At 34.4% G+C, this 17,881-nt stretch overlaps 1 protein-coding gene across 3 annotated transcripts in view; it reads right to left on the reverse strand.

The window, feature by feature from the left end:
• The window catches only part of VPS13B (vacuolar protein sorting 13 homolog B), a 622,702-nt gene that overhangs the window by 54,315 nt on the left and 550,506 nt on the right, over nucleotides 1-17,881 (reverse strand). For all 3 annotated transcript variants that reach the window (XM_054692064.1, XM_054692063.1, XM_054692065.1), the window contains one exon: nucleotides 5,367-5,522. In XM_054692064.1, the coding sequence (XP_054548039.1) occupies nucleotides 5,367-5,522 (156 nt within the window). The remainder of the gene's footprint in view (nucleotides 1-5,366; nucleotides 5,523-17,881) is intronic.

Raw genomic sequence — 17,881 nt, forward strand, 5'->3', positions numbered from 1 at the left:
CAATGTATGCACACTGCTCTTGCTTCAGAACATTTAGGCCCCCTGAGATTTTGAGAGTATTTTGCTGTCTCTCACGGAAACCACAGGAACCCTGCAGCCATCTGGGACTCACTTTACTTAAAGACAAAGATTCTCTCAGTAGGTTTTTATAGTTTCATTTTCAACTAAAAATCTTGTTAAATAGGCTTTCAAATTTGATAAAAAGAAAACCCATAAAGGTGGCCAGGGAGGGAAAGCTACCCAGATGAAGGAAAATTCAAAATGGCTACTCCTTGTCATGGGACTCTTTATGGCTGTTCCCATGCACGGTTCAGTGAGAGCCATGTCTGCTTTTCTTCAAAGTGGCAACACTTACAATGCCTTTATTTTGAAAATTAGGGTTAAAATTTCAAGATTAATCTATCAGTTGAAGACAGCTACTTAATTTTTTTAAATGTAGGGTTTCTCTTTAATACATATCTCCAAGTTTCACACTAATTCCCCTCTTTCCCCAAAGCCACAAAGATGTGTATTGAAGATTTCCACATATGATTTTACTTAGCAGGTTTCAGAACTCTTATTAGATCAGTGCCAAGAATAGTGATATTAAAGAATAACTCCAGAGCACCAGATGCACTGGAAAATGATATCTTAACCATGATTAAAAGTATATGTATAAAGATACAAATATATAGACTTATATAGACACATACATACACACATACATACAGATGTACATTTAAGTTGAGAGTGATAATGCCTTCCTTAATGAGGAACAGGAAACATGAAAGCACATATGTTTACACGAGTAATTATATAATGTACAAAGTTCCTGAGAAATTTTTTATGTGGTCAGTCTTCATTCAATTGAGTACAAGAAAGGGGTATAAGAAATGTAGGGTACAAGTAATCAAACATCATTGTTCAAACAAGTTTTAGCCAATTCTCCATTATCCAGGGACATATTTGTGTGGTTAAGGTACATCGGGGAGCTGCACATACTCACCTAACTAAATGGGGCTTGGTAATTAGGCAGCTGTAGTTTATTGTAAATTTCCAGGCCCAGGTGGAGTAGAAAGAAAGAAGCCAAGATGTGAAGGAGGCAGAAATTCACAAAAACTCTTCTGGAAACTTGGTTCGTCTCTTCCTTGCTAACCAAGCTAATTGAGGAAATCCTGTGTCTCTGATGTGCTTTAACTAGAACTAATCTGAATGTTAGTTAATCCACCCTGGCAACAAAGAAATGAAATCCAATTGAAAAATAAACTGTACATTTTGGCGCGTGTGTGTGTGTGTGTGTGTGTGTGTGTGTGTGTGTGTGTGAGTGAGAGAGAGAGAGAGAGAGAGAGAGAGAGAGAGAGAGAGAGACAGAGAGCACACGCGTGAGGTGAAAGGCAGAAAAACACTGCCTAAAAACACTGACTAATATGTAGCCCTTGTTTTGAAGTTGGTATGGTGGTCAGTTGAACCTGTCAATACTACTGGATTCAGCAGAAACATTTTCCATTGCTTCTTTATAAGTTAAATGACTTAATGTTCCACTTTCTATTGCTCTGCTATTTTAAAATCAACCTAAATACAGAGCTCAAATCATCTGAATACAAGAAATGCTAAAACTCAAAATATAAATTACGTAAGTATGTGCCTTCTATGACAGTGGGAATGTAAAATGGATTTTTCCAGTTCCTGTGGGAGAAGACACTTGTTTTAAAAGAGGTAAATGCAATGTGAGAACTGCTTTTGCTTCCACTGTTGCTCTCCAACTAGTCCTCACATGTTTGGCTGGATTCTTTTTTTTTTTTTTTTTTTTTTTAAAAAGGAGTATTTATAAATAGGGTAGTAGCAAAGAAAAGTGTGAGGCCATCTTTACAGAAAAGGATTAACATTAACATGAAAAAAAATCCTAAAATGTAATTTGCAACTAGATACCTTAAAATCTGTGTATTTGACATTAATGGAGAGGAAGATTAAAAGCATTCCTTAAACATCTACGGTTTGGAAATATTTTTTTTCAGTCTGATTTGAACCATTTTTCATTATTTTTTTATGCTAATGATAAATATAGGATCAGGGAAAAATAATAACAATAAATAAAGATCCAAAATTAACAGGCAAAACTATAAATCAGAGACATTCTGCAGGGGAGGGGAATCACAACAGGGGAGGGAAGAGCACAAGGGACTATGGTGATGGCGCACGGGTAAATTGGTAGTAGGAATTTTATGGGGACTACACCTGAGAGGAGAAAGCAAACATTGTACAAAAATGAACGGTGATGTGAAACACATATAAATAATTTAAAAATGCTAGTGGTTTGATAAACTCAAAAAATCAGCTGAAGTTTTAAGACAAATGTATATATATTTAAAATAGTATCTGCCTAACAGGTATTTGGTGAGACAAAACAATGAGTTTCAGTTATAGAACAAAGTGTATCTTTACTTGGTAATTAAATTTTATGCCAAATTATTTTAAGGATATACATTATATACAAAGATATTTAAGTATTTATTAACAAATTGGACATTATCCAAAAATCCAACAAGGGAATATCTGTGTTTAAATATATTGGATGGTAAATTATTATGCAGCCATTAAAAGGATAATTTCAGTAATTTTAGATCACAAGAAGATAAGCACTAATAATGCTAAGCAGAAAAAAACCAAGGTGAAAAACTATTTGCAAAATATATTTTATCCATATATAATAAAAGTATCTGTGTTAAAAAAACAACAAAATTATTACAGTAACTTATCTTGGGTGACAGAATTATAGGTAATCTTTATTTTCATTAGACTTCTGTATCTTGTAATAGTTAACAAAAAAACAATAGTGAATATAGGGTACCATTTTGGGGGCCTTTTTTAATACAAATGGAATAAAAAGCATAGAAAGGTGAAAAAATTTGCCTAAATCATATAGACATTAAATACCATGGCTGGGAAATCTACAATTAGAAAAAAAGGATAGGTGACATTTTGTGAGACTTTTAAAAAAATGACCAACTTTTTTTCCCAAATGAGTAATATCTACTCAGGAACATTATATATTTTAATTTAGCCCTGAATTTCAGTATCTTTTTTTTGAAAATACATAATATCAATGCAAAAATGAGACACTATTGCATTGACATAAAAATGCATAACTAGTGTTACTCATGTGTGGGAATGTTAGAGAAACAATCTACCCCCTGATGTTTTTACAGACTCAATACCCATCTCCACATAGAAAAGATCTCAGGAACTGAAGATTACAACTCCCAGCATGCCATGAACTGGGCTTCCTGAGTGGGGGGGAGGGGCATAGGGAACTATGAGTGGTGTTAAGTGGCCATGGTTGGCTTATATTTGAACACATGTATGCTTGGACTCTCTTGCTTTTCTGGTTTCAACTTGTATCTTGGTACTACTAGAAGGAGAAAAATGTGGGTGAGAGACACATGGGAAGGCTGTTTCTGGTCCTTGGCAGTGACAATGGCAGCTATTATCCCAACTTCATGGCAGATTATGTGGCATATTTTGAATGTAGAGTCTCTCCTTTTGTCCCAACTCTTTGGGACCTGCCTAACCCCTTTCTTGTGGTTCGCTGCTAGAAGTTACCTCAGACATAAGGGTAAGTTTTTGACCTCAGCAGCTCTGCTTGGGCTGAGTCTATTTAGCTTAGCATTTGTCCATGAGGGGATGGGTAATATTGAGAGTTTTACTGGGAAACTATTACTTGAAATCCTTTCTTCTTTCCTTCTCTATGCACACCAATTCTGTCACAAATTTATCATACTTAAGAGTCTGCTCCCTTTATCTTTGTGTGCACAGAAGACCAAATCCCTTTTAAAGCATGAAACCCTTAACTATTTGGGGTCCTTGGGTACCCCTCAGTTGTGTGCTAACAGGAATATTTCACTACTTAATTGTAACTAAAATTTATTGGGTTACGACAGTGGGCCAGGCAAGGTTGTAAACACTTTACACTTACAAACTCATTTCATCCTCATACTAACTGTGAGGAAGGCAGAGGCTATAGTCTACGCAGTCTAAATTCTACATGTTTTCCAAAGGTCAGTTCAAGTCATATTTCTTAGTGAAACTTCTAAATGTCCTTCAGATTAACTCTATTAACTCAGATTAACTACACATTGCTAAGTTTATTAAAATTTGTAATTTAAGAGCCAAGATCGTGGCACACACAGTGCCTTTCATTTGACTCACTGTGGGCAATCAACAAATACTTGGAGGAAGGGTCAGTTAATTGGGAAGACTTTTCCATGGAAGACTCTTCCATGCTCTTCCATGCAAGCATGGAAGAGTCCATTAAGGCTCTTGTTTCACTTCTGCTTAAAATCATGAGAGCATGAAGTTCATTTCCCTGATTAGGTGCTTACCAAGGGTGCATATGGTATGGGTCCTATGTTCACCCCAGCAATGGCTTCCTGCTTGCCCCTTGGCTTATAGAAACAGAGTAGCCTCTGCTGCTTGATACAGAAAGCTCCCCATTTCCTTTTCCAGAGATTCTGTGCTGTTTCCGTCATGTCCTCAGTTCACATAAGCTCTGGATAGACTGTTACAACCCAGATGCAGATGTATATGTTAAAACTCTTATGACAAATCCAGTTATGATGTGTGCAGTGAAGCCAGTTTTCAGATTTTAATACTTCCTTTTTTTCTTTTTACTCTTGTCATATGCTCCACGCTTGAAAAACATCTTTTAAAAACCACATTTTCACATCTTAAGAACACAAAGAAAGTGTCAGATACTTTTTTCCCCCTTTGCAGTCTTAGAACTTCAAAAACAGCCAAAAGGAAGTTTTATAAAATACGTAAAAATATGTGCTGAGAGCTGAGGTTTTATATGCCAAAAGCTGGACTGCAGTGAAATTTTACTGCAGTTAATATTAACTCCTAGGAAAAGAAACGCTTGCTGGAGACCCAGGCCCACTCTGCCATGGGACAGCATCCCAATACTTTCTCAGATAATTCATACATGAATGAGAACCAATTCCTAGTTATCCATTGCTGGATGATCCAGTGTCCTCACCACTCATTGCTTCTTTTCCTTCTAAATAAAGGCTTTTTGGCCATTTCACAGCTCATTAGCACCTCCACCAGAAGGTAGGTGATGACAGGAAGAAGAGGTGAAACTAAAATCAGTAAATTTTACTGCTCGTTAGTAGCTCTTGTAAAAGACTTGGGACAGGGGGTCTAAAGCCATCATCATCATCAGGAGCATCAATAAGTGCTTATTAAGTGTTCATATACACGGCTGTAGTAGGCACAACTAGGTATACCACTGTGATCTAAAAAAATTCTTTTCACTTCTTTGGGTTTTCCTTCCATTGAATACATCAAAAAAAAAAAAAAAAGAGCTATCTTGGTCATGAGCACAAACTTACCTGTTTTTGCACTCCATTGAGTTGCTGAACCTTGATGATGAGTGAAGCAGTTCGGCCCTTGTACTGAATAGTTCTAATAAAAGTCCCAGCATGGTCCACACTGAAAGGCTCTGACCAGCGCCAATTGCCCCAGCCTTCAATACAGATGTGCAACAGCTGGAGAGAAAAACAGTATCGTCATGATGCCAAAAGTGCCAACAAAAATCTAGTCCTAAAATGAAAGTCTCATTGCTGGAAAACCTTCCTATTTGTAATATTTAGCATCTGTTTTCTTTCTAACCTGCATTATTCATCCACTTCCAGCTTATTCAACCAGGCTAAGAATAGCAAATATGCCACATAGAGTCAATGTGGTTTTCCAGATCACATTTTAAACCTTCTTAAAAATAGTTGTCCTATCAAGTGGTAAAAGGCCTGTTGAACATTTGAGAAAAGACCATTTCATTCATCTGGAGGACAAGAAGGTTGAAATGTAAGATCAAAGAACCCTGGTCTTGGCTGATAGTTTATTCCTTCTTATGGCTAGACAGTAATTAAATCTAACTTTGGTTTGTGGCATTATGTTTGACCCTAAATTGCCATCTTTATTTTTTCTTCTGGTAAAGAACAAAACAGCAATTTCAGGATGCAGTTCATTTACTATATTCCCATTATGAGATCACATATGTCAAATTAGAAACACTTTCAACATTTTGAATGTATGAGAAAATGTCTTTGGTTTTTCTATTTTTTTTTTGTCAGTATGTATTTATTGTAACTTTTACCAGTTGGGTCTTCCTCTTCACATTCATATTTGTTCATACAGTGTTTTCTCTTTTTCTAATATTTGGGTTTCATTAATGATCATCAAATATTTCCAATTTGCACTCCTGTCTACTAACTGCAATTAAATAATCACTTTAACTGAACAGGCAATCCAAAACAACAATTATTGTCTTTTTATGCAACACGTGTAAATGAAAATGCTCTCTCTGATTGGTAAGTATAAGGAAACAAAATTGACACTTTAGAAAAAACAATTCTATGATACACAAACAATATTTTTCCTTCAAATCATTTATAATTTTTAAAAATAGCTAACCTACGGCTAATTGCATGAAAAATTTCCCCAACTAACAGAATAAATATAACTTTGGAAACATTCTGTAACAGCTATTATAATAGACCTTAAAAAGAAATACCTTACAGATTTACATGGGAATAATAACAAGAAGTCTTTTGATGGAAAGATTATTTTTTAGCTTTAGCATTAGAAATCATTAGAATAACTGAAAAATTCCCAAGGTCACTGGTCATCACAGTATGATTTTTGCTGGATAACTAAGGGAGGCTTTTAATATCTCAAAGTATTAAAGGAAAATCTTCTAACTCATTTTCCTGATTTAAACATGGTCTCACTTCAGTGATCCTGATTTAAACACGGCCCCACAATCACCAGTGATCCTATGAAATCAAAGGCTACTATTCAGATGAATACTAAATAGGAAGACTAAAAGCTTTAAGAAAGTCCTGGACAGCAAATACCTTTAAGAAAAATTTGATCTTCTATACACTCTACAACATAAAAGTACTGGAGTATCTTTGATGTTTAAATATTAGTTACAGAAAAAAAGGAAAAACAATAGTGGTGTTTGGAACCACTTCAGTTTTTTATAGCAGCAATTGGGACTAAAGCTCAGGGCACACACAAAACTAAAGGAAACAAGAAAGTTGTTTTCTTTGGAGAGACTAGTAGCTGGAAATGACAAAAAAATAATGAGGCAAGGTACTTAAGGTCAAGCTCAGTTATATTTTTCCTAAAAATTCCACAGGTTCTAAAGAAGTTTTAATGTACACAATGTAATTTGAGGGTTCACATTTGCATATGAGGTCAGTTTTAGGTAGCTGCTCACTCTGTGCACACAGCTTTTAATGATTGAATCACCAAGAAATATGCTGTGAGGTTTTACTCAGGAGCTATTGGCTCTAAGAAAGTTGGTGTAGATATTTTCTTTGAAATATGAAAATTTGGATACATTTGGATTTAGTTCACACAGAAAAGTTAAATGGGAGAATAACATAACACATCTTTGCCCATGCATCATTGATTGAATATTTGTAATTGAATACTTGGTCTACTGTTTAAAATCATCTAAACTTCACTGGCAAATTTATATAAATTTATATATATATATGTATGTGTGCACACATAATTTATTAGAGAAGGATTTACATTGCTTAAGGTAAATCTACAAAAAAGAATTTCAGGACACCCAGCAATACTTTAGTCTTCTGCCTGGAGATGTAATTAATTTGGGTGTTAGATAGCCATGTTCAGCTAACCATGGACATCAAGTGAGGGTGGGAAGTTGTTTCTTGTTGGACCCGCTAATTAAATTTTACCGCTATGAAAAATCTTCATTTAATGACAATACTTACATATCTATTTTTATTTCTGTACTGAGGAATTATAAAAGTAGGCATAACAATGAGAAAATTGTGTTAAGATTATGCAATCCTCATGAGGTTTCTATCATTCAGTCAATAAATTTTTAGTACATAGGTACTACAAAGGAAGGCAATATACTAGGCACTATGGAGGAAGAGCTGTGTTCTTTGTCCGTGCAAGGAGCTTAAGCAACCACAGGGACAGTAAGACATGCAAAAATAACTATGAGGAGGCATGAGGAGAGGTAGGAGATCTAGAGAAGGGAGGGTCTCTTCTAGGCTGTAGTGATTAGGAAACCTTCATGAAGCAATGGGAATCAGAATCTGTGTAGGATTTCAACTGGCAAGGATGATCATTCATTTCCAGGCCAAAGGGACAATCAGAAATGTGCAAGTTAGAAAATATGCGTAGGGCAAAGTGAATAGGAATAAGGGATAAGATCAGACAGGTAGATCTAGATTGCTAAGGAATTACTACTTTATCCAGGAATGAGTGGGTAGCCCAGGAAGCCTTCTGCACAGGTGAGCAATGTGCTGAAAGGATGATAAGCGTGGAGTGTGGAGGCAGGATGAGGACAGCTGCAACAGTCAGGATGAAAGGCAACGTGGGCCAAAAACCCTGGGGAGAGCAATGGGATTAGTGAAACAACTATATTCCTTCTGCCTGGAGCCCAAGGTATTTTTCATGTTCTCTTATCAATTTAGAAATTTCCTTTCCTATCTATTAAGTTTCCCTTACTGACTCACTTCCTCTACCATCTTTTCTGTTCAGGCTTTTCATTCTCTTTGGCCTACTCAACTAAAATGTCTAATACTTTCCAACGGGGGGAAGGGGGGGGAAGTCAAGTAGGAATCATTCTCATTTGAACTTTTCTACAGGAACTGAAAATAAGGCAGGCTGTAGTGGCCATACTCAGTCCCAATAGGCTACGTTTCTTTTTTTTCCAGCAGACCCCCTCCCCCACATCCCATGGCTGCAATGGCAGCCAGATTAAATGCCCAGATTTTCCACCAAAGACCTCAAATAGGAGACTATACAGCTTTTCACTTTTTTTTTTTTTAATACAAAATAAAACTTAAAACTGAATTACTGATCAGGGGGCTGGGGATCAGCTCTGAGGACCACCCACAGTCATGTCCAAAGGGAGAACTCCTGAATCAATAGATGGAGAAAAGAAAAACAAGGTGATATTTAGGAAAACAGGTCACACAAAAAGAAAGAGAAAAGGGATGGTTAAGAAAAAATTTTAAATTGTATGTTAAACATAAATGAAGACGGTACCAGACACTTGTCTGTTTATTTCACTACTCATTTTAAAACTGTTATCAAGATTATTTTTATCTACATAATCATAAACTTAAAAATCTGCCTTCAGATCCACTTGCATTTTTTATAGTCTATAATAATGTACTAAATATTGATACTGATATGTAATATTAAAATTAATTTGAAAATCTAGGTAACTTCGAAAATTTTCCCATACTTCTGTATTCCTTATAAAATCTTAGGAATTTTCTAAAGCTAAAATGTGATCCAAGTGAAATAAACTGAATATATGAAAATATGTATATTAATATATAAAATACATTTATATATTTATATATACTATATTAATATCTATTAAAGCTTAGGCACCATATTCACTTTTTAAACTTCTAAACTTGTTCTATTCCAAGAACCTAGTGCAGAGATATTTAATAATCATTTACTGACTAAATATTTTTGAAAAATAACCTAAAGTAGATATTAAAAAATTAGTGTTGATACTTGTAGATAATATTATGAGTATCAAATCAAAATATTAGAAATGATTCCTATTTTGAGTGGCACAGATTTTGCTTTATGTGGATATTGAAATTAAACTACAAATCAATGCAGTCCTCAGATCCACAATTCAGACACTGCAATACTGACATTGAAGCATAAAGCAGACCCTAAACGATATGCTAGGTGTGCATCATGAGTGAAAATTAAGTTACAATATCCAATATTTTTGTCTGCCTAAAATAATAATATCTGGAAAGCTACAGATCAAACTGAACAGATCAGTTAAACTATTTTATTTGGAATGCATTTGTGGAACTGATAGTACATTTCACACCAATAAACTAACATGAAAATAAAATGAAATATGCTGCTCATTATGGCTTAATTTCAGGATATTCTGAGCATCTGAAATAATGTTAAAAATCAAGTAGAGAAATTTCTAGAGAATAGCTAATACTTGTTGTCACAGTGACATGGTATAGGAATTCTCAGGAGGCTATGTTATCATTTTGCACTTACAGAACACATTTTCACACTTAAAAGAATGATAAAGTAGAAACAAGTCTACTTGAAGTATTTTCTGGTAAATAACTTGGACTCCGATACAGTGCATTCTGGAAGAAAAAGAAGAAAGAGAAAGAAAGCTTTCCAAGTTAATCGTTCAGGAGGTGATATAATAGAGGCTTTACTGTCATCACACAAGTGTTGGGTAGCTTATTCTTCCACAAAATATGAGTGCTTGTAGGTTTCCCTCAAGGCTGAATTCAATGAAGGCCACAAATAACACACAATCATCATGAAACAACCTCCGACAAAAGAGGGAAACCTGGCAAGTGCACAAAATGTTGGTTAGAACGAAAATTGTAGCTGTGGGTAATCTTTCTATCAAAGACGTCACTTTCAGATACTCACTGAATCATCAGAGGAATTCATCCTGAGGCAATAATCATAGATATGTGCAAAGATTTTGTTTGTTTATATTTGTTTATTCCAGCATTGTTTTAATACTGAAAAACTGGCAATAATAGGAAATCGGTCAAAGAAAATATTGTAGAATAGCTATCATTTATTAGACACACATTATGTGCCATGCACTGGGCTTAATGCAGTTTACATATTTTCTTATTTTTTCCTTAAAAATGTCTTGTAAGGTAGATGCTTTTGCTTCATTTTAAAGATGAAAAAACAAAATGAACAGAACGACTGGTGCCTTGTCGAAGACCACAGTGCTGCGGAGGAAAAGGCATGATTTGAACTGAGGTGTGCTTCCTCAGAAGCCTCCACTCCTAGCCATACTTACACTGTAGAATCCTCACAGACCACTGGAGGGGAACAAAAAAAAGGAAATCACATCATGAAGAAAAAGTTAATATTAGTTACCAATAGACTAATTGAAAAAAAAAAAAAGCACTACAAAAAGGTATATACACTATACAACCCAATTTTGTAAGATGAAAAATAAAGTCTCCTTCCCTACTCCTTAGGGAGAAAATGGTTAGAAATATACCAGAATGCTAGTCCTACTTAGAGTTGTAGAGTTAGATGTTTTAAATTTCATTTTGTATGTGTTTTCATATAATCTCCAAGTTTTATAATAAATGTATCATTTTGCAATCAGATAAAAATTAATGGTATTGAAACAAAAAGTGTCTAATAGAAAGCATTCAAAAGCATACTGCATTTCCAGTAAAAAGAAATTATACATTCCTACTTTAAAATTTCAAATTTAGCCTCCTGCACTAAGTCTCCCCACATGTCCTAGCCAGTGTCATGGCTTTTAAATTTGCACTGAATTCACACTTTGTGAACAGGGTGACATGACCCTCAGCTCTTATCTGAAGGCTCCACAGTTCCTTGCTCAGGGTCTGGCTTACTGTACTATTCACATGATTCTTGAAATTGTTTAGTGTAATTATTTGCATTTTTCCCTAGGGCAATATTTTTTTTTTTTCATTTAGCAAATATTTTTCGGATCAACAGTGATTAAATGTTTTGACTGTACTACACATGGTGGCTATAGAGATGAATGAGACACATTACATGCACTGAAAATTTTCACATGTAGTAGGAGAAATAGATATTCAACAAGAGAAATTATACTATAAAACTATGAGGGAGGAAAAATTGTTGTAGGACACCAGAAGCATTCTGCTTGAGGAAAAGTCTGACCAGAGAACACACTTTACATATTACCCAAAGAAATGACATAAAAAAGACAAGTGGAAACAGAGTAAAAGATATACAAGACTGTAACTTCTGGAGAACAAAAGCAGGCAATGACCTAACTTGGAGTGGTTCTTTCTGCACAAAATTAATATCTACAAAACACATTGATTGTATTACAAAGAGAAGTCATAAAAGTTGCAAGCTATGGTTTCAAACCATTTGTACAAACAACTTCCTGTCAATGAAATTTGGAAAATCAACTTTACATTATGAACTCATCAGTTTACATTCCTCTAATAGCTTTGATCATAACCCAAATGGAACCATTGAATTTTGATCCCAGGAAGAAAAGAGGTATACTGGAACAAAAATTAACTTTGTAGGAGGTTAGATTTTGCTTTTGAGCAGCCAAGAGTTATGTGTGCAGATTCTCGAAGAGGCAATGAACTCTTCTTAGATCAATAACTGCCATTTCCACCCAGAGCATCAATTATCAAACAACACCAGGGACTGAAGCAGCAAAGATATTAAAATTAACTAACAAGCATTTAGTTGTTTGACTATTTGAAATAATGCTATTCAGATCTTATATCTATAGTCTTAAGAGCTTTAAAACAGCAGATTGCGCCATTTTATTGTGTAATTTTTGATAAATCACTTGAATTTCCATGTGTATTTACATGTCAAATATGACACATTTCTAGCAAACATTAAAGCTTAGTATTTCAACATCTCTATAATCAAATCACAGAAGTTTTATAATTAATTTATTTTTCATAAATAAGTAGAACTCTACAATCTACATGAATTTATTAATGGTTTTTTACTGTACAGGCATTAGTCTATTTAATCTCTGGCTGAAATTTACATACTTAAGAGAAAAATAAGTCAAAAGAGAAAATAAGAATTGGGTGAATAGTAGTGCACTTTGAATTATATATTATCTACAAAACTATGGGACCCTTAATAGGCAATCTTTGGTAAAAATTATCTAAATACAAATTATCTAAATTAGGGTAAAATTACTTCACAAAATATTTTTAAAAAGATTTAATGCTCAAATTCTCTCAGATAGCAAAAAAATAAAATTTTACAATGTATTTGGAGCATATCAATCATAAAATCAGATATAAACATATATAGAAAAAAAGTTTGAAATTATATATAGGCTTGTTTTAAAGAGGTCATTTCAACATTACACATATCTATTGTTTTCATGTTTCTGAGGGTGTGGGTTTCCCTATAGTTAAATGATACGTGACTGAAAAAACAAGAGCTGTGTTACTAATAGCTACCTTACGTCCAGAATTCTTGACAGTCAGACTGTTTACCCTTGATACCAGGGTTAAAAAGTGAAAATGCAGAGAAACTTGATATGTGTGTGCACAGAAAAGGATGATCTGTCTGGGAAATAAGAAATAATCCCCATTTTCCTTTTAAATAAATAAATAAAAATGACAGTCAGTGGTCATCACGCTCTCGGTTGGACTCAACTTGTCAGTGGGAGAGATAAGAGTATGTTGGATGGAAATGATAAAGAATAATTTAGGTGATCTGAGGAATAGAAGCCAAATAAGATTAAAAAAAAAAACCCAAGATACTGTTTGATAGTAACTCTGATTTGGATAAATATTCTGAATATGTGAGTCAGTTGTCAGTTTTCATTTGTTTGAAAATCAACATTGACTAAATATAAATAATAGAGAAATCTAACAAAGGTTTAAATAAACTTTCTTTTAAATGGTTCTCAAATGCAAAATGTAATGTTCATTATTAAGCAAAATTTAGTCTAATGTAAAATAGAAGACATGCAAACACGTGTCCTAAGAAAAGATCAAGTAGTTTTATGTAATCTTTTGTTTATTTTTAGTCATCATGGCAATTTAGACAATTATAATAGTTATCCCTTATTTTTAATTAGCAAAAAAAGTCACAGATGGATATAAAAGAAATCCAAAATTTTTACAGTTATTTATTTTCATTTAACTAAACAGCTTTGCCATACTAAGAAAACATTTTTGTAAAGGTTAAATAAAGTATTTCATGGCAACCGCTGCTTCTTAGTGCCTCTATAACGAGAAACATGAGCCAGCCAAAGTTGTGCAAGTTGGTTTTCTTTCCCACTCAGGGAAAGAAATCTAAGTGGTATCTAAGACCTTGTCCTAACTCATTTTATCCCCAAGTGTAAGTCAAGCAAGTCAAATATGAACTAATGCCTGAAGGGAAGTCCCTGACTCCAAAAGTATGGATTATTTCACATTTATCTTAAAATCTGCTCTCAGAGTTCTTAAAATTCACTAACTTGGCAAGTCAGGAATTATCATGAGAAATGAAATAATTTCATAACTATGAAGTCATTCAACATTCCATGCATCTGACACTCATTGGGCTTGGCCATGTCTTGGGCATTATTCTGACCTTTAGATAATAAACTCTTCAATATCCTGTTTAGAATGGAAACAATTAAAAAGTGCCACAATAGGTATGCCATTGTCTTTAATAAAGTTGAATGTGTTTTTTACACAGACTTGTGGTAATAGGTTATGATTAAAGACAATCACATTATGTATGCTGAAATCTTTAGAACATACTTAATCAGTATTTCCCATTACTTAAAAAATGGCAAAATCCCATGCTTTAATGGCCCAGCTGCATTCCCTTTCTCCAAGCATTCTGTATTAAAATTAGTTCAGTAAAGGACCTTTATGTTTAGACATCAAGAATTCACATTTGCAGAGCACTGGCTTGTGAAAAGCCTTTGAGTGTCTTGTAAAAAGCTTAAGGAATCTTCAGTACATTTTTCTCCTAAGCTATATTTCAATAACTAAAATTTATTGCCAGAAGAGGGACAGAGAGACCATTAGCAGCACCAGCAGTCATTCCTCTGGGTGCTTCACAGCTGAAATAATCCCCAGTCACTCTCTTTCAAGCAGACTTGTAGAAAACGCCAGAAATCAGCCCTGGGATGGGATAATGTACCCTATCACAATCCTGTCTTTGCCATTTCTTGTGAAAGACTTTAAAAGTCTTAACTAGGTCATACTGCAAACCATTTTTATAAAGTAACTTTGAAATACACAAAAAAGGGAAAACTCAATCCCAAACTTCTGCCTCTGATTTAATACATTATAGAGTAAATGTATTTCCCAAAAGAAAATAAATTCCAAATACTCTCTCCATTAGATACTTAACGATCAAAACAGAGCCCTGTTTACTTCTACTGGTGACTTCATAAGGCACTATAACCTTCCTTCAAGAATGTTAAATTTCCTGGACTTTCTCATGAAACTGAAAATATTTTAAGAGAGAAAAGTTAAGGGATTGGGTCTACAGGTCTGCTATGCTGTTGTTCCACTTACTGCTCAAAATTGAAATAAAAATGCAGTTGATGGTAACTGGGTAGTAGGTCCAGCATACTCGAATGGAGTCAGAGTTTACAGAGTATTTTGGATTAAAATCCTTGCCAGATGGTCCCAAGAAGTGTTTACCTCACTGTTGATTTTAGTGATCTTAATGTCAGCAACAATAAAAAGCTCATTATGCCACTAGGGAGCAAAGGCATACAATTTTCCTCTTTGAATGGAATGGCTAGCTGGAGACGGCTGCCCTACACAACAATCAGGATGACACTGTGTTTCTGGGGAACAATTTCCAGGATTAGAGAGATAATATATGCAAATTTAACTTGTAATGTCTTCTTTAAATTTATAATATTTAGTAATTGTACTATGTACTTTCATTTTATAATAAGAATGTTTCATGGAATAAACACAAAGGTAAACAAAAATGGGAAGAATTGGATATGAATGTGGACCTCAAAGTTGGCCTCACTTGAAGTATACTGCTAATAATCCTCTCCCCTAATGTTCTCCTATTTTATAGTAGGTTTCCTTAGAGGTCATTGGGAGGTGAAAGGGGTGGAGGCAGTGGAGAACAGAAGCTAGTCTTAATTAACAGTCCAAATGCATTAATAATATATTGAAGCATATATTTTGAGTTCAGAGGTTCTGCTTGTGTGTGTGTGTGTGTGTGTGTGTGCGCGCACGTGCGCACACACGCGCTCATAGCATATACAATAGCATTCAGCATAATGTAAAGAATATTGTGAATAATTTTTATATTTTTAAAATAATTAAGCTTTAACATCTATGTTCTTCAGAGAAATGTCAGAAGCTTTGTGAGACAGCTCAACATTTATTTATACAGTGACTATTTGCCAAATGTCTATTATAAGCAAAAATACAGGGGTAGATATTGTGGGAAATCACTTTATTAAAGTGTCATGGGATCTGGATTCCTTCCTCATCTCTCCTTGTAACACTTTATGCCATTAATAATTCCCCCTCTTTTCTACATTAATTTTGCCACTTATTTCTTCTAAAGAAAAAAAATAATAAAACTGCATATACACTATGTTCTACAATTATGAGCCTGCAGAATAAAGCAACTTCAGGGTCTGAAAAAAAAAGAATATCTATTATAACATAATTATAATATAGCCCTCAGTTTTAATAATTATCTTGTATCTCTTTCACAAGAAATGTCACAGCACTTTGTCTAATAAATTTAAATCTAATGTTGAAAAAAAAAAGAGAAATGAACATGTTTAAATTTCCTCCATTTAAAACCCTTATTTGACCCTGCAGCTTTCTTTAGCTAAAATCCATCATGTTAAAAAAAAAAAAAAAAGAATTCATGCCTAGTCTATTTCCTTACCTCCCATTCATTTCTCAGATCACTGTAATCTCATGTCTATCTTGCCACTGAAAATGCTGCTTTGAGCCATGAATGATCTCCCGGTAGCCAAATACAATGGTCTCTTCTTTTTAGTTGTCTCACTTTACAATCTCTTTATGGCATGACAACACTGATAATTCTAGAACTCTATGTATTCTCCTTTTTTGGCTTTTAGGACATCACTGTATTGGAGCTTTCCTGATATGTCTTGGTTTTCCTAATACCACTTGTTACATTTCAGTTGATCTCATTCATTTGCCGAACCCCTAAATTCTACTGATCCTTATTTCTATAATAGTTATTCTATGTTTATATCACTATTTTGTTCTTTGGTTTTTATTAGTTTTATCATGAGATGCCTGAGTGTGAACTGTTTTGAAATTCCTGTTTGGAGTGTTCTTAGCTTCTTGGGTTTACACATTTCTATCTTTCACAAAATTTGGGAAATTTTCTGAAATTGTTTAAAATTTTTAGCCCCATTTTCTCTTCTTATTTTTGGATTGCAATTATTTATACATACACTAGACCTTTTTAAATTGTCCCACAGATCCTTGATGTTCTATTCATTTTGTTTGAATCTACTTTTCACTCATTTCTTCAGACTGGATGATTTTTTCAATCTATCTTCAAGTTTATTAACATTTTTTTCTTGACAAGTTGTATTATATTTCTATTGCTGAGTAACAAATCAACACAATTTAGCAGCTTAAAACAACACACATTTACTATCTCACATAGCTTATCTGGGTAATCTACTCAAGGTCTCGCAAGACTATAGCTGTGGTGGTCCTCAAGGCAAAGTCACAGAAAAAAAAAGAAAAATTCACTCCGTACATATTATTTGTTCAAGGTTTCAAGTCTGCTCCAAAATTTGCCTGCCTTTGTTCAGTCTCCAGAGCCCTCAGGTAGTTGTTTTTGTTTTTCTTAGAATTTATAACTATTATTCACAGAAAGATGTTTGTTAGGCATTTACACCAATCTATGACTTTTATCTTGGTTCATGTTATCATTTCTCTCACTCCTGACTATGTACCCCTGTCCATACCACTCTGTTCATACTCTGTCTCCTCTAGACTGTCCTTTCAACTATACCACAGGAATCTTTTCCAAATGCAAATGTGAGCCTGACATTCCTCTACTTAAACCCATCAGTAGCCAAAAGCTGTCCATTACATGCACTATATCTCCTCAAAATGAATTGCCATGCTTTTTAGAACTCTTCCAAAAGATGGTACACTTGACCTAGCTCATACTTATGAAAAACAATTGCTAAGTATTCAGGAATTTTGTGAGCTGGTTCTTAAATCATTGGCAACCTGAAATCAGCTATGGTGGCAGCATTTACGCCATGAAAATTGGCCAATCCTACAATCAGGGCATTTCTACCACTGCCATCCAAGAGCCAATGTACCAGCAC

The sequence above is a fragment of the Talpa occidentalis genome, unplaced genomic scaffold (genome assembly GCF_014898055.3).
Source record: "Talpa occidentalis isolate TD23 unplaced genomic scaffold, MPIMG_talOcc4v2.1, whole genome shotgun sequence".
NCBI classification, from domain to species: domain Eukaryota; kingdom Metazoa; phylum Chordata; class Mammalia; order Eulipotyphla; family Talpidae; genus Talpa; species Talpa occidentalis.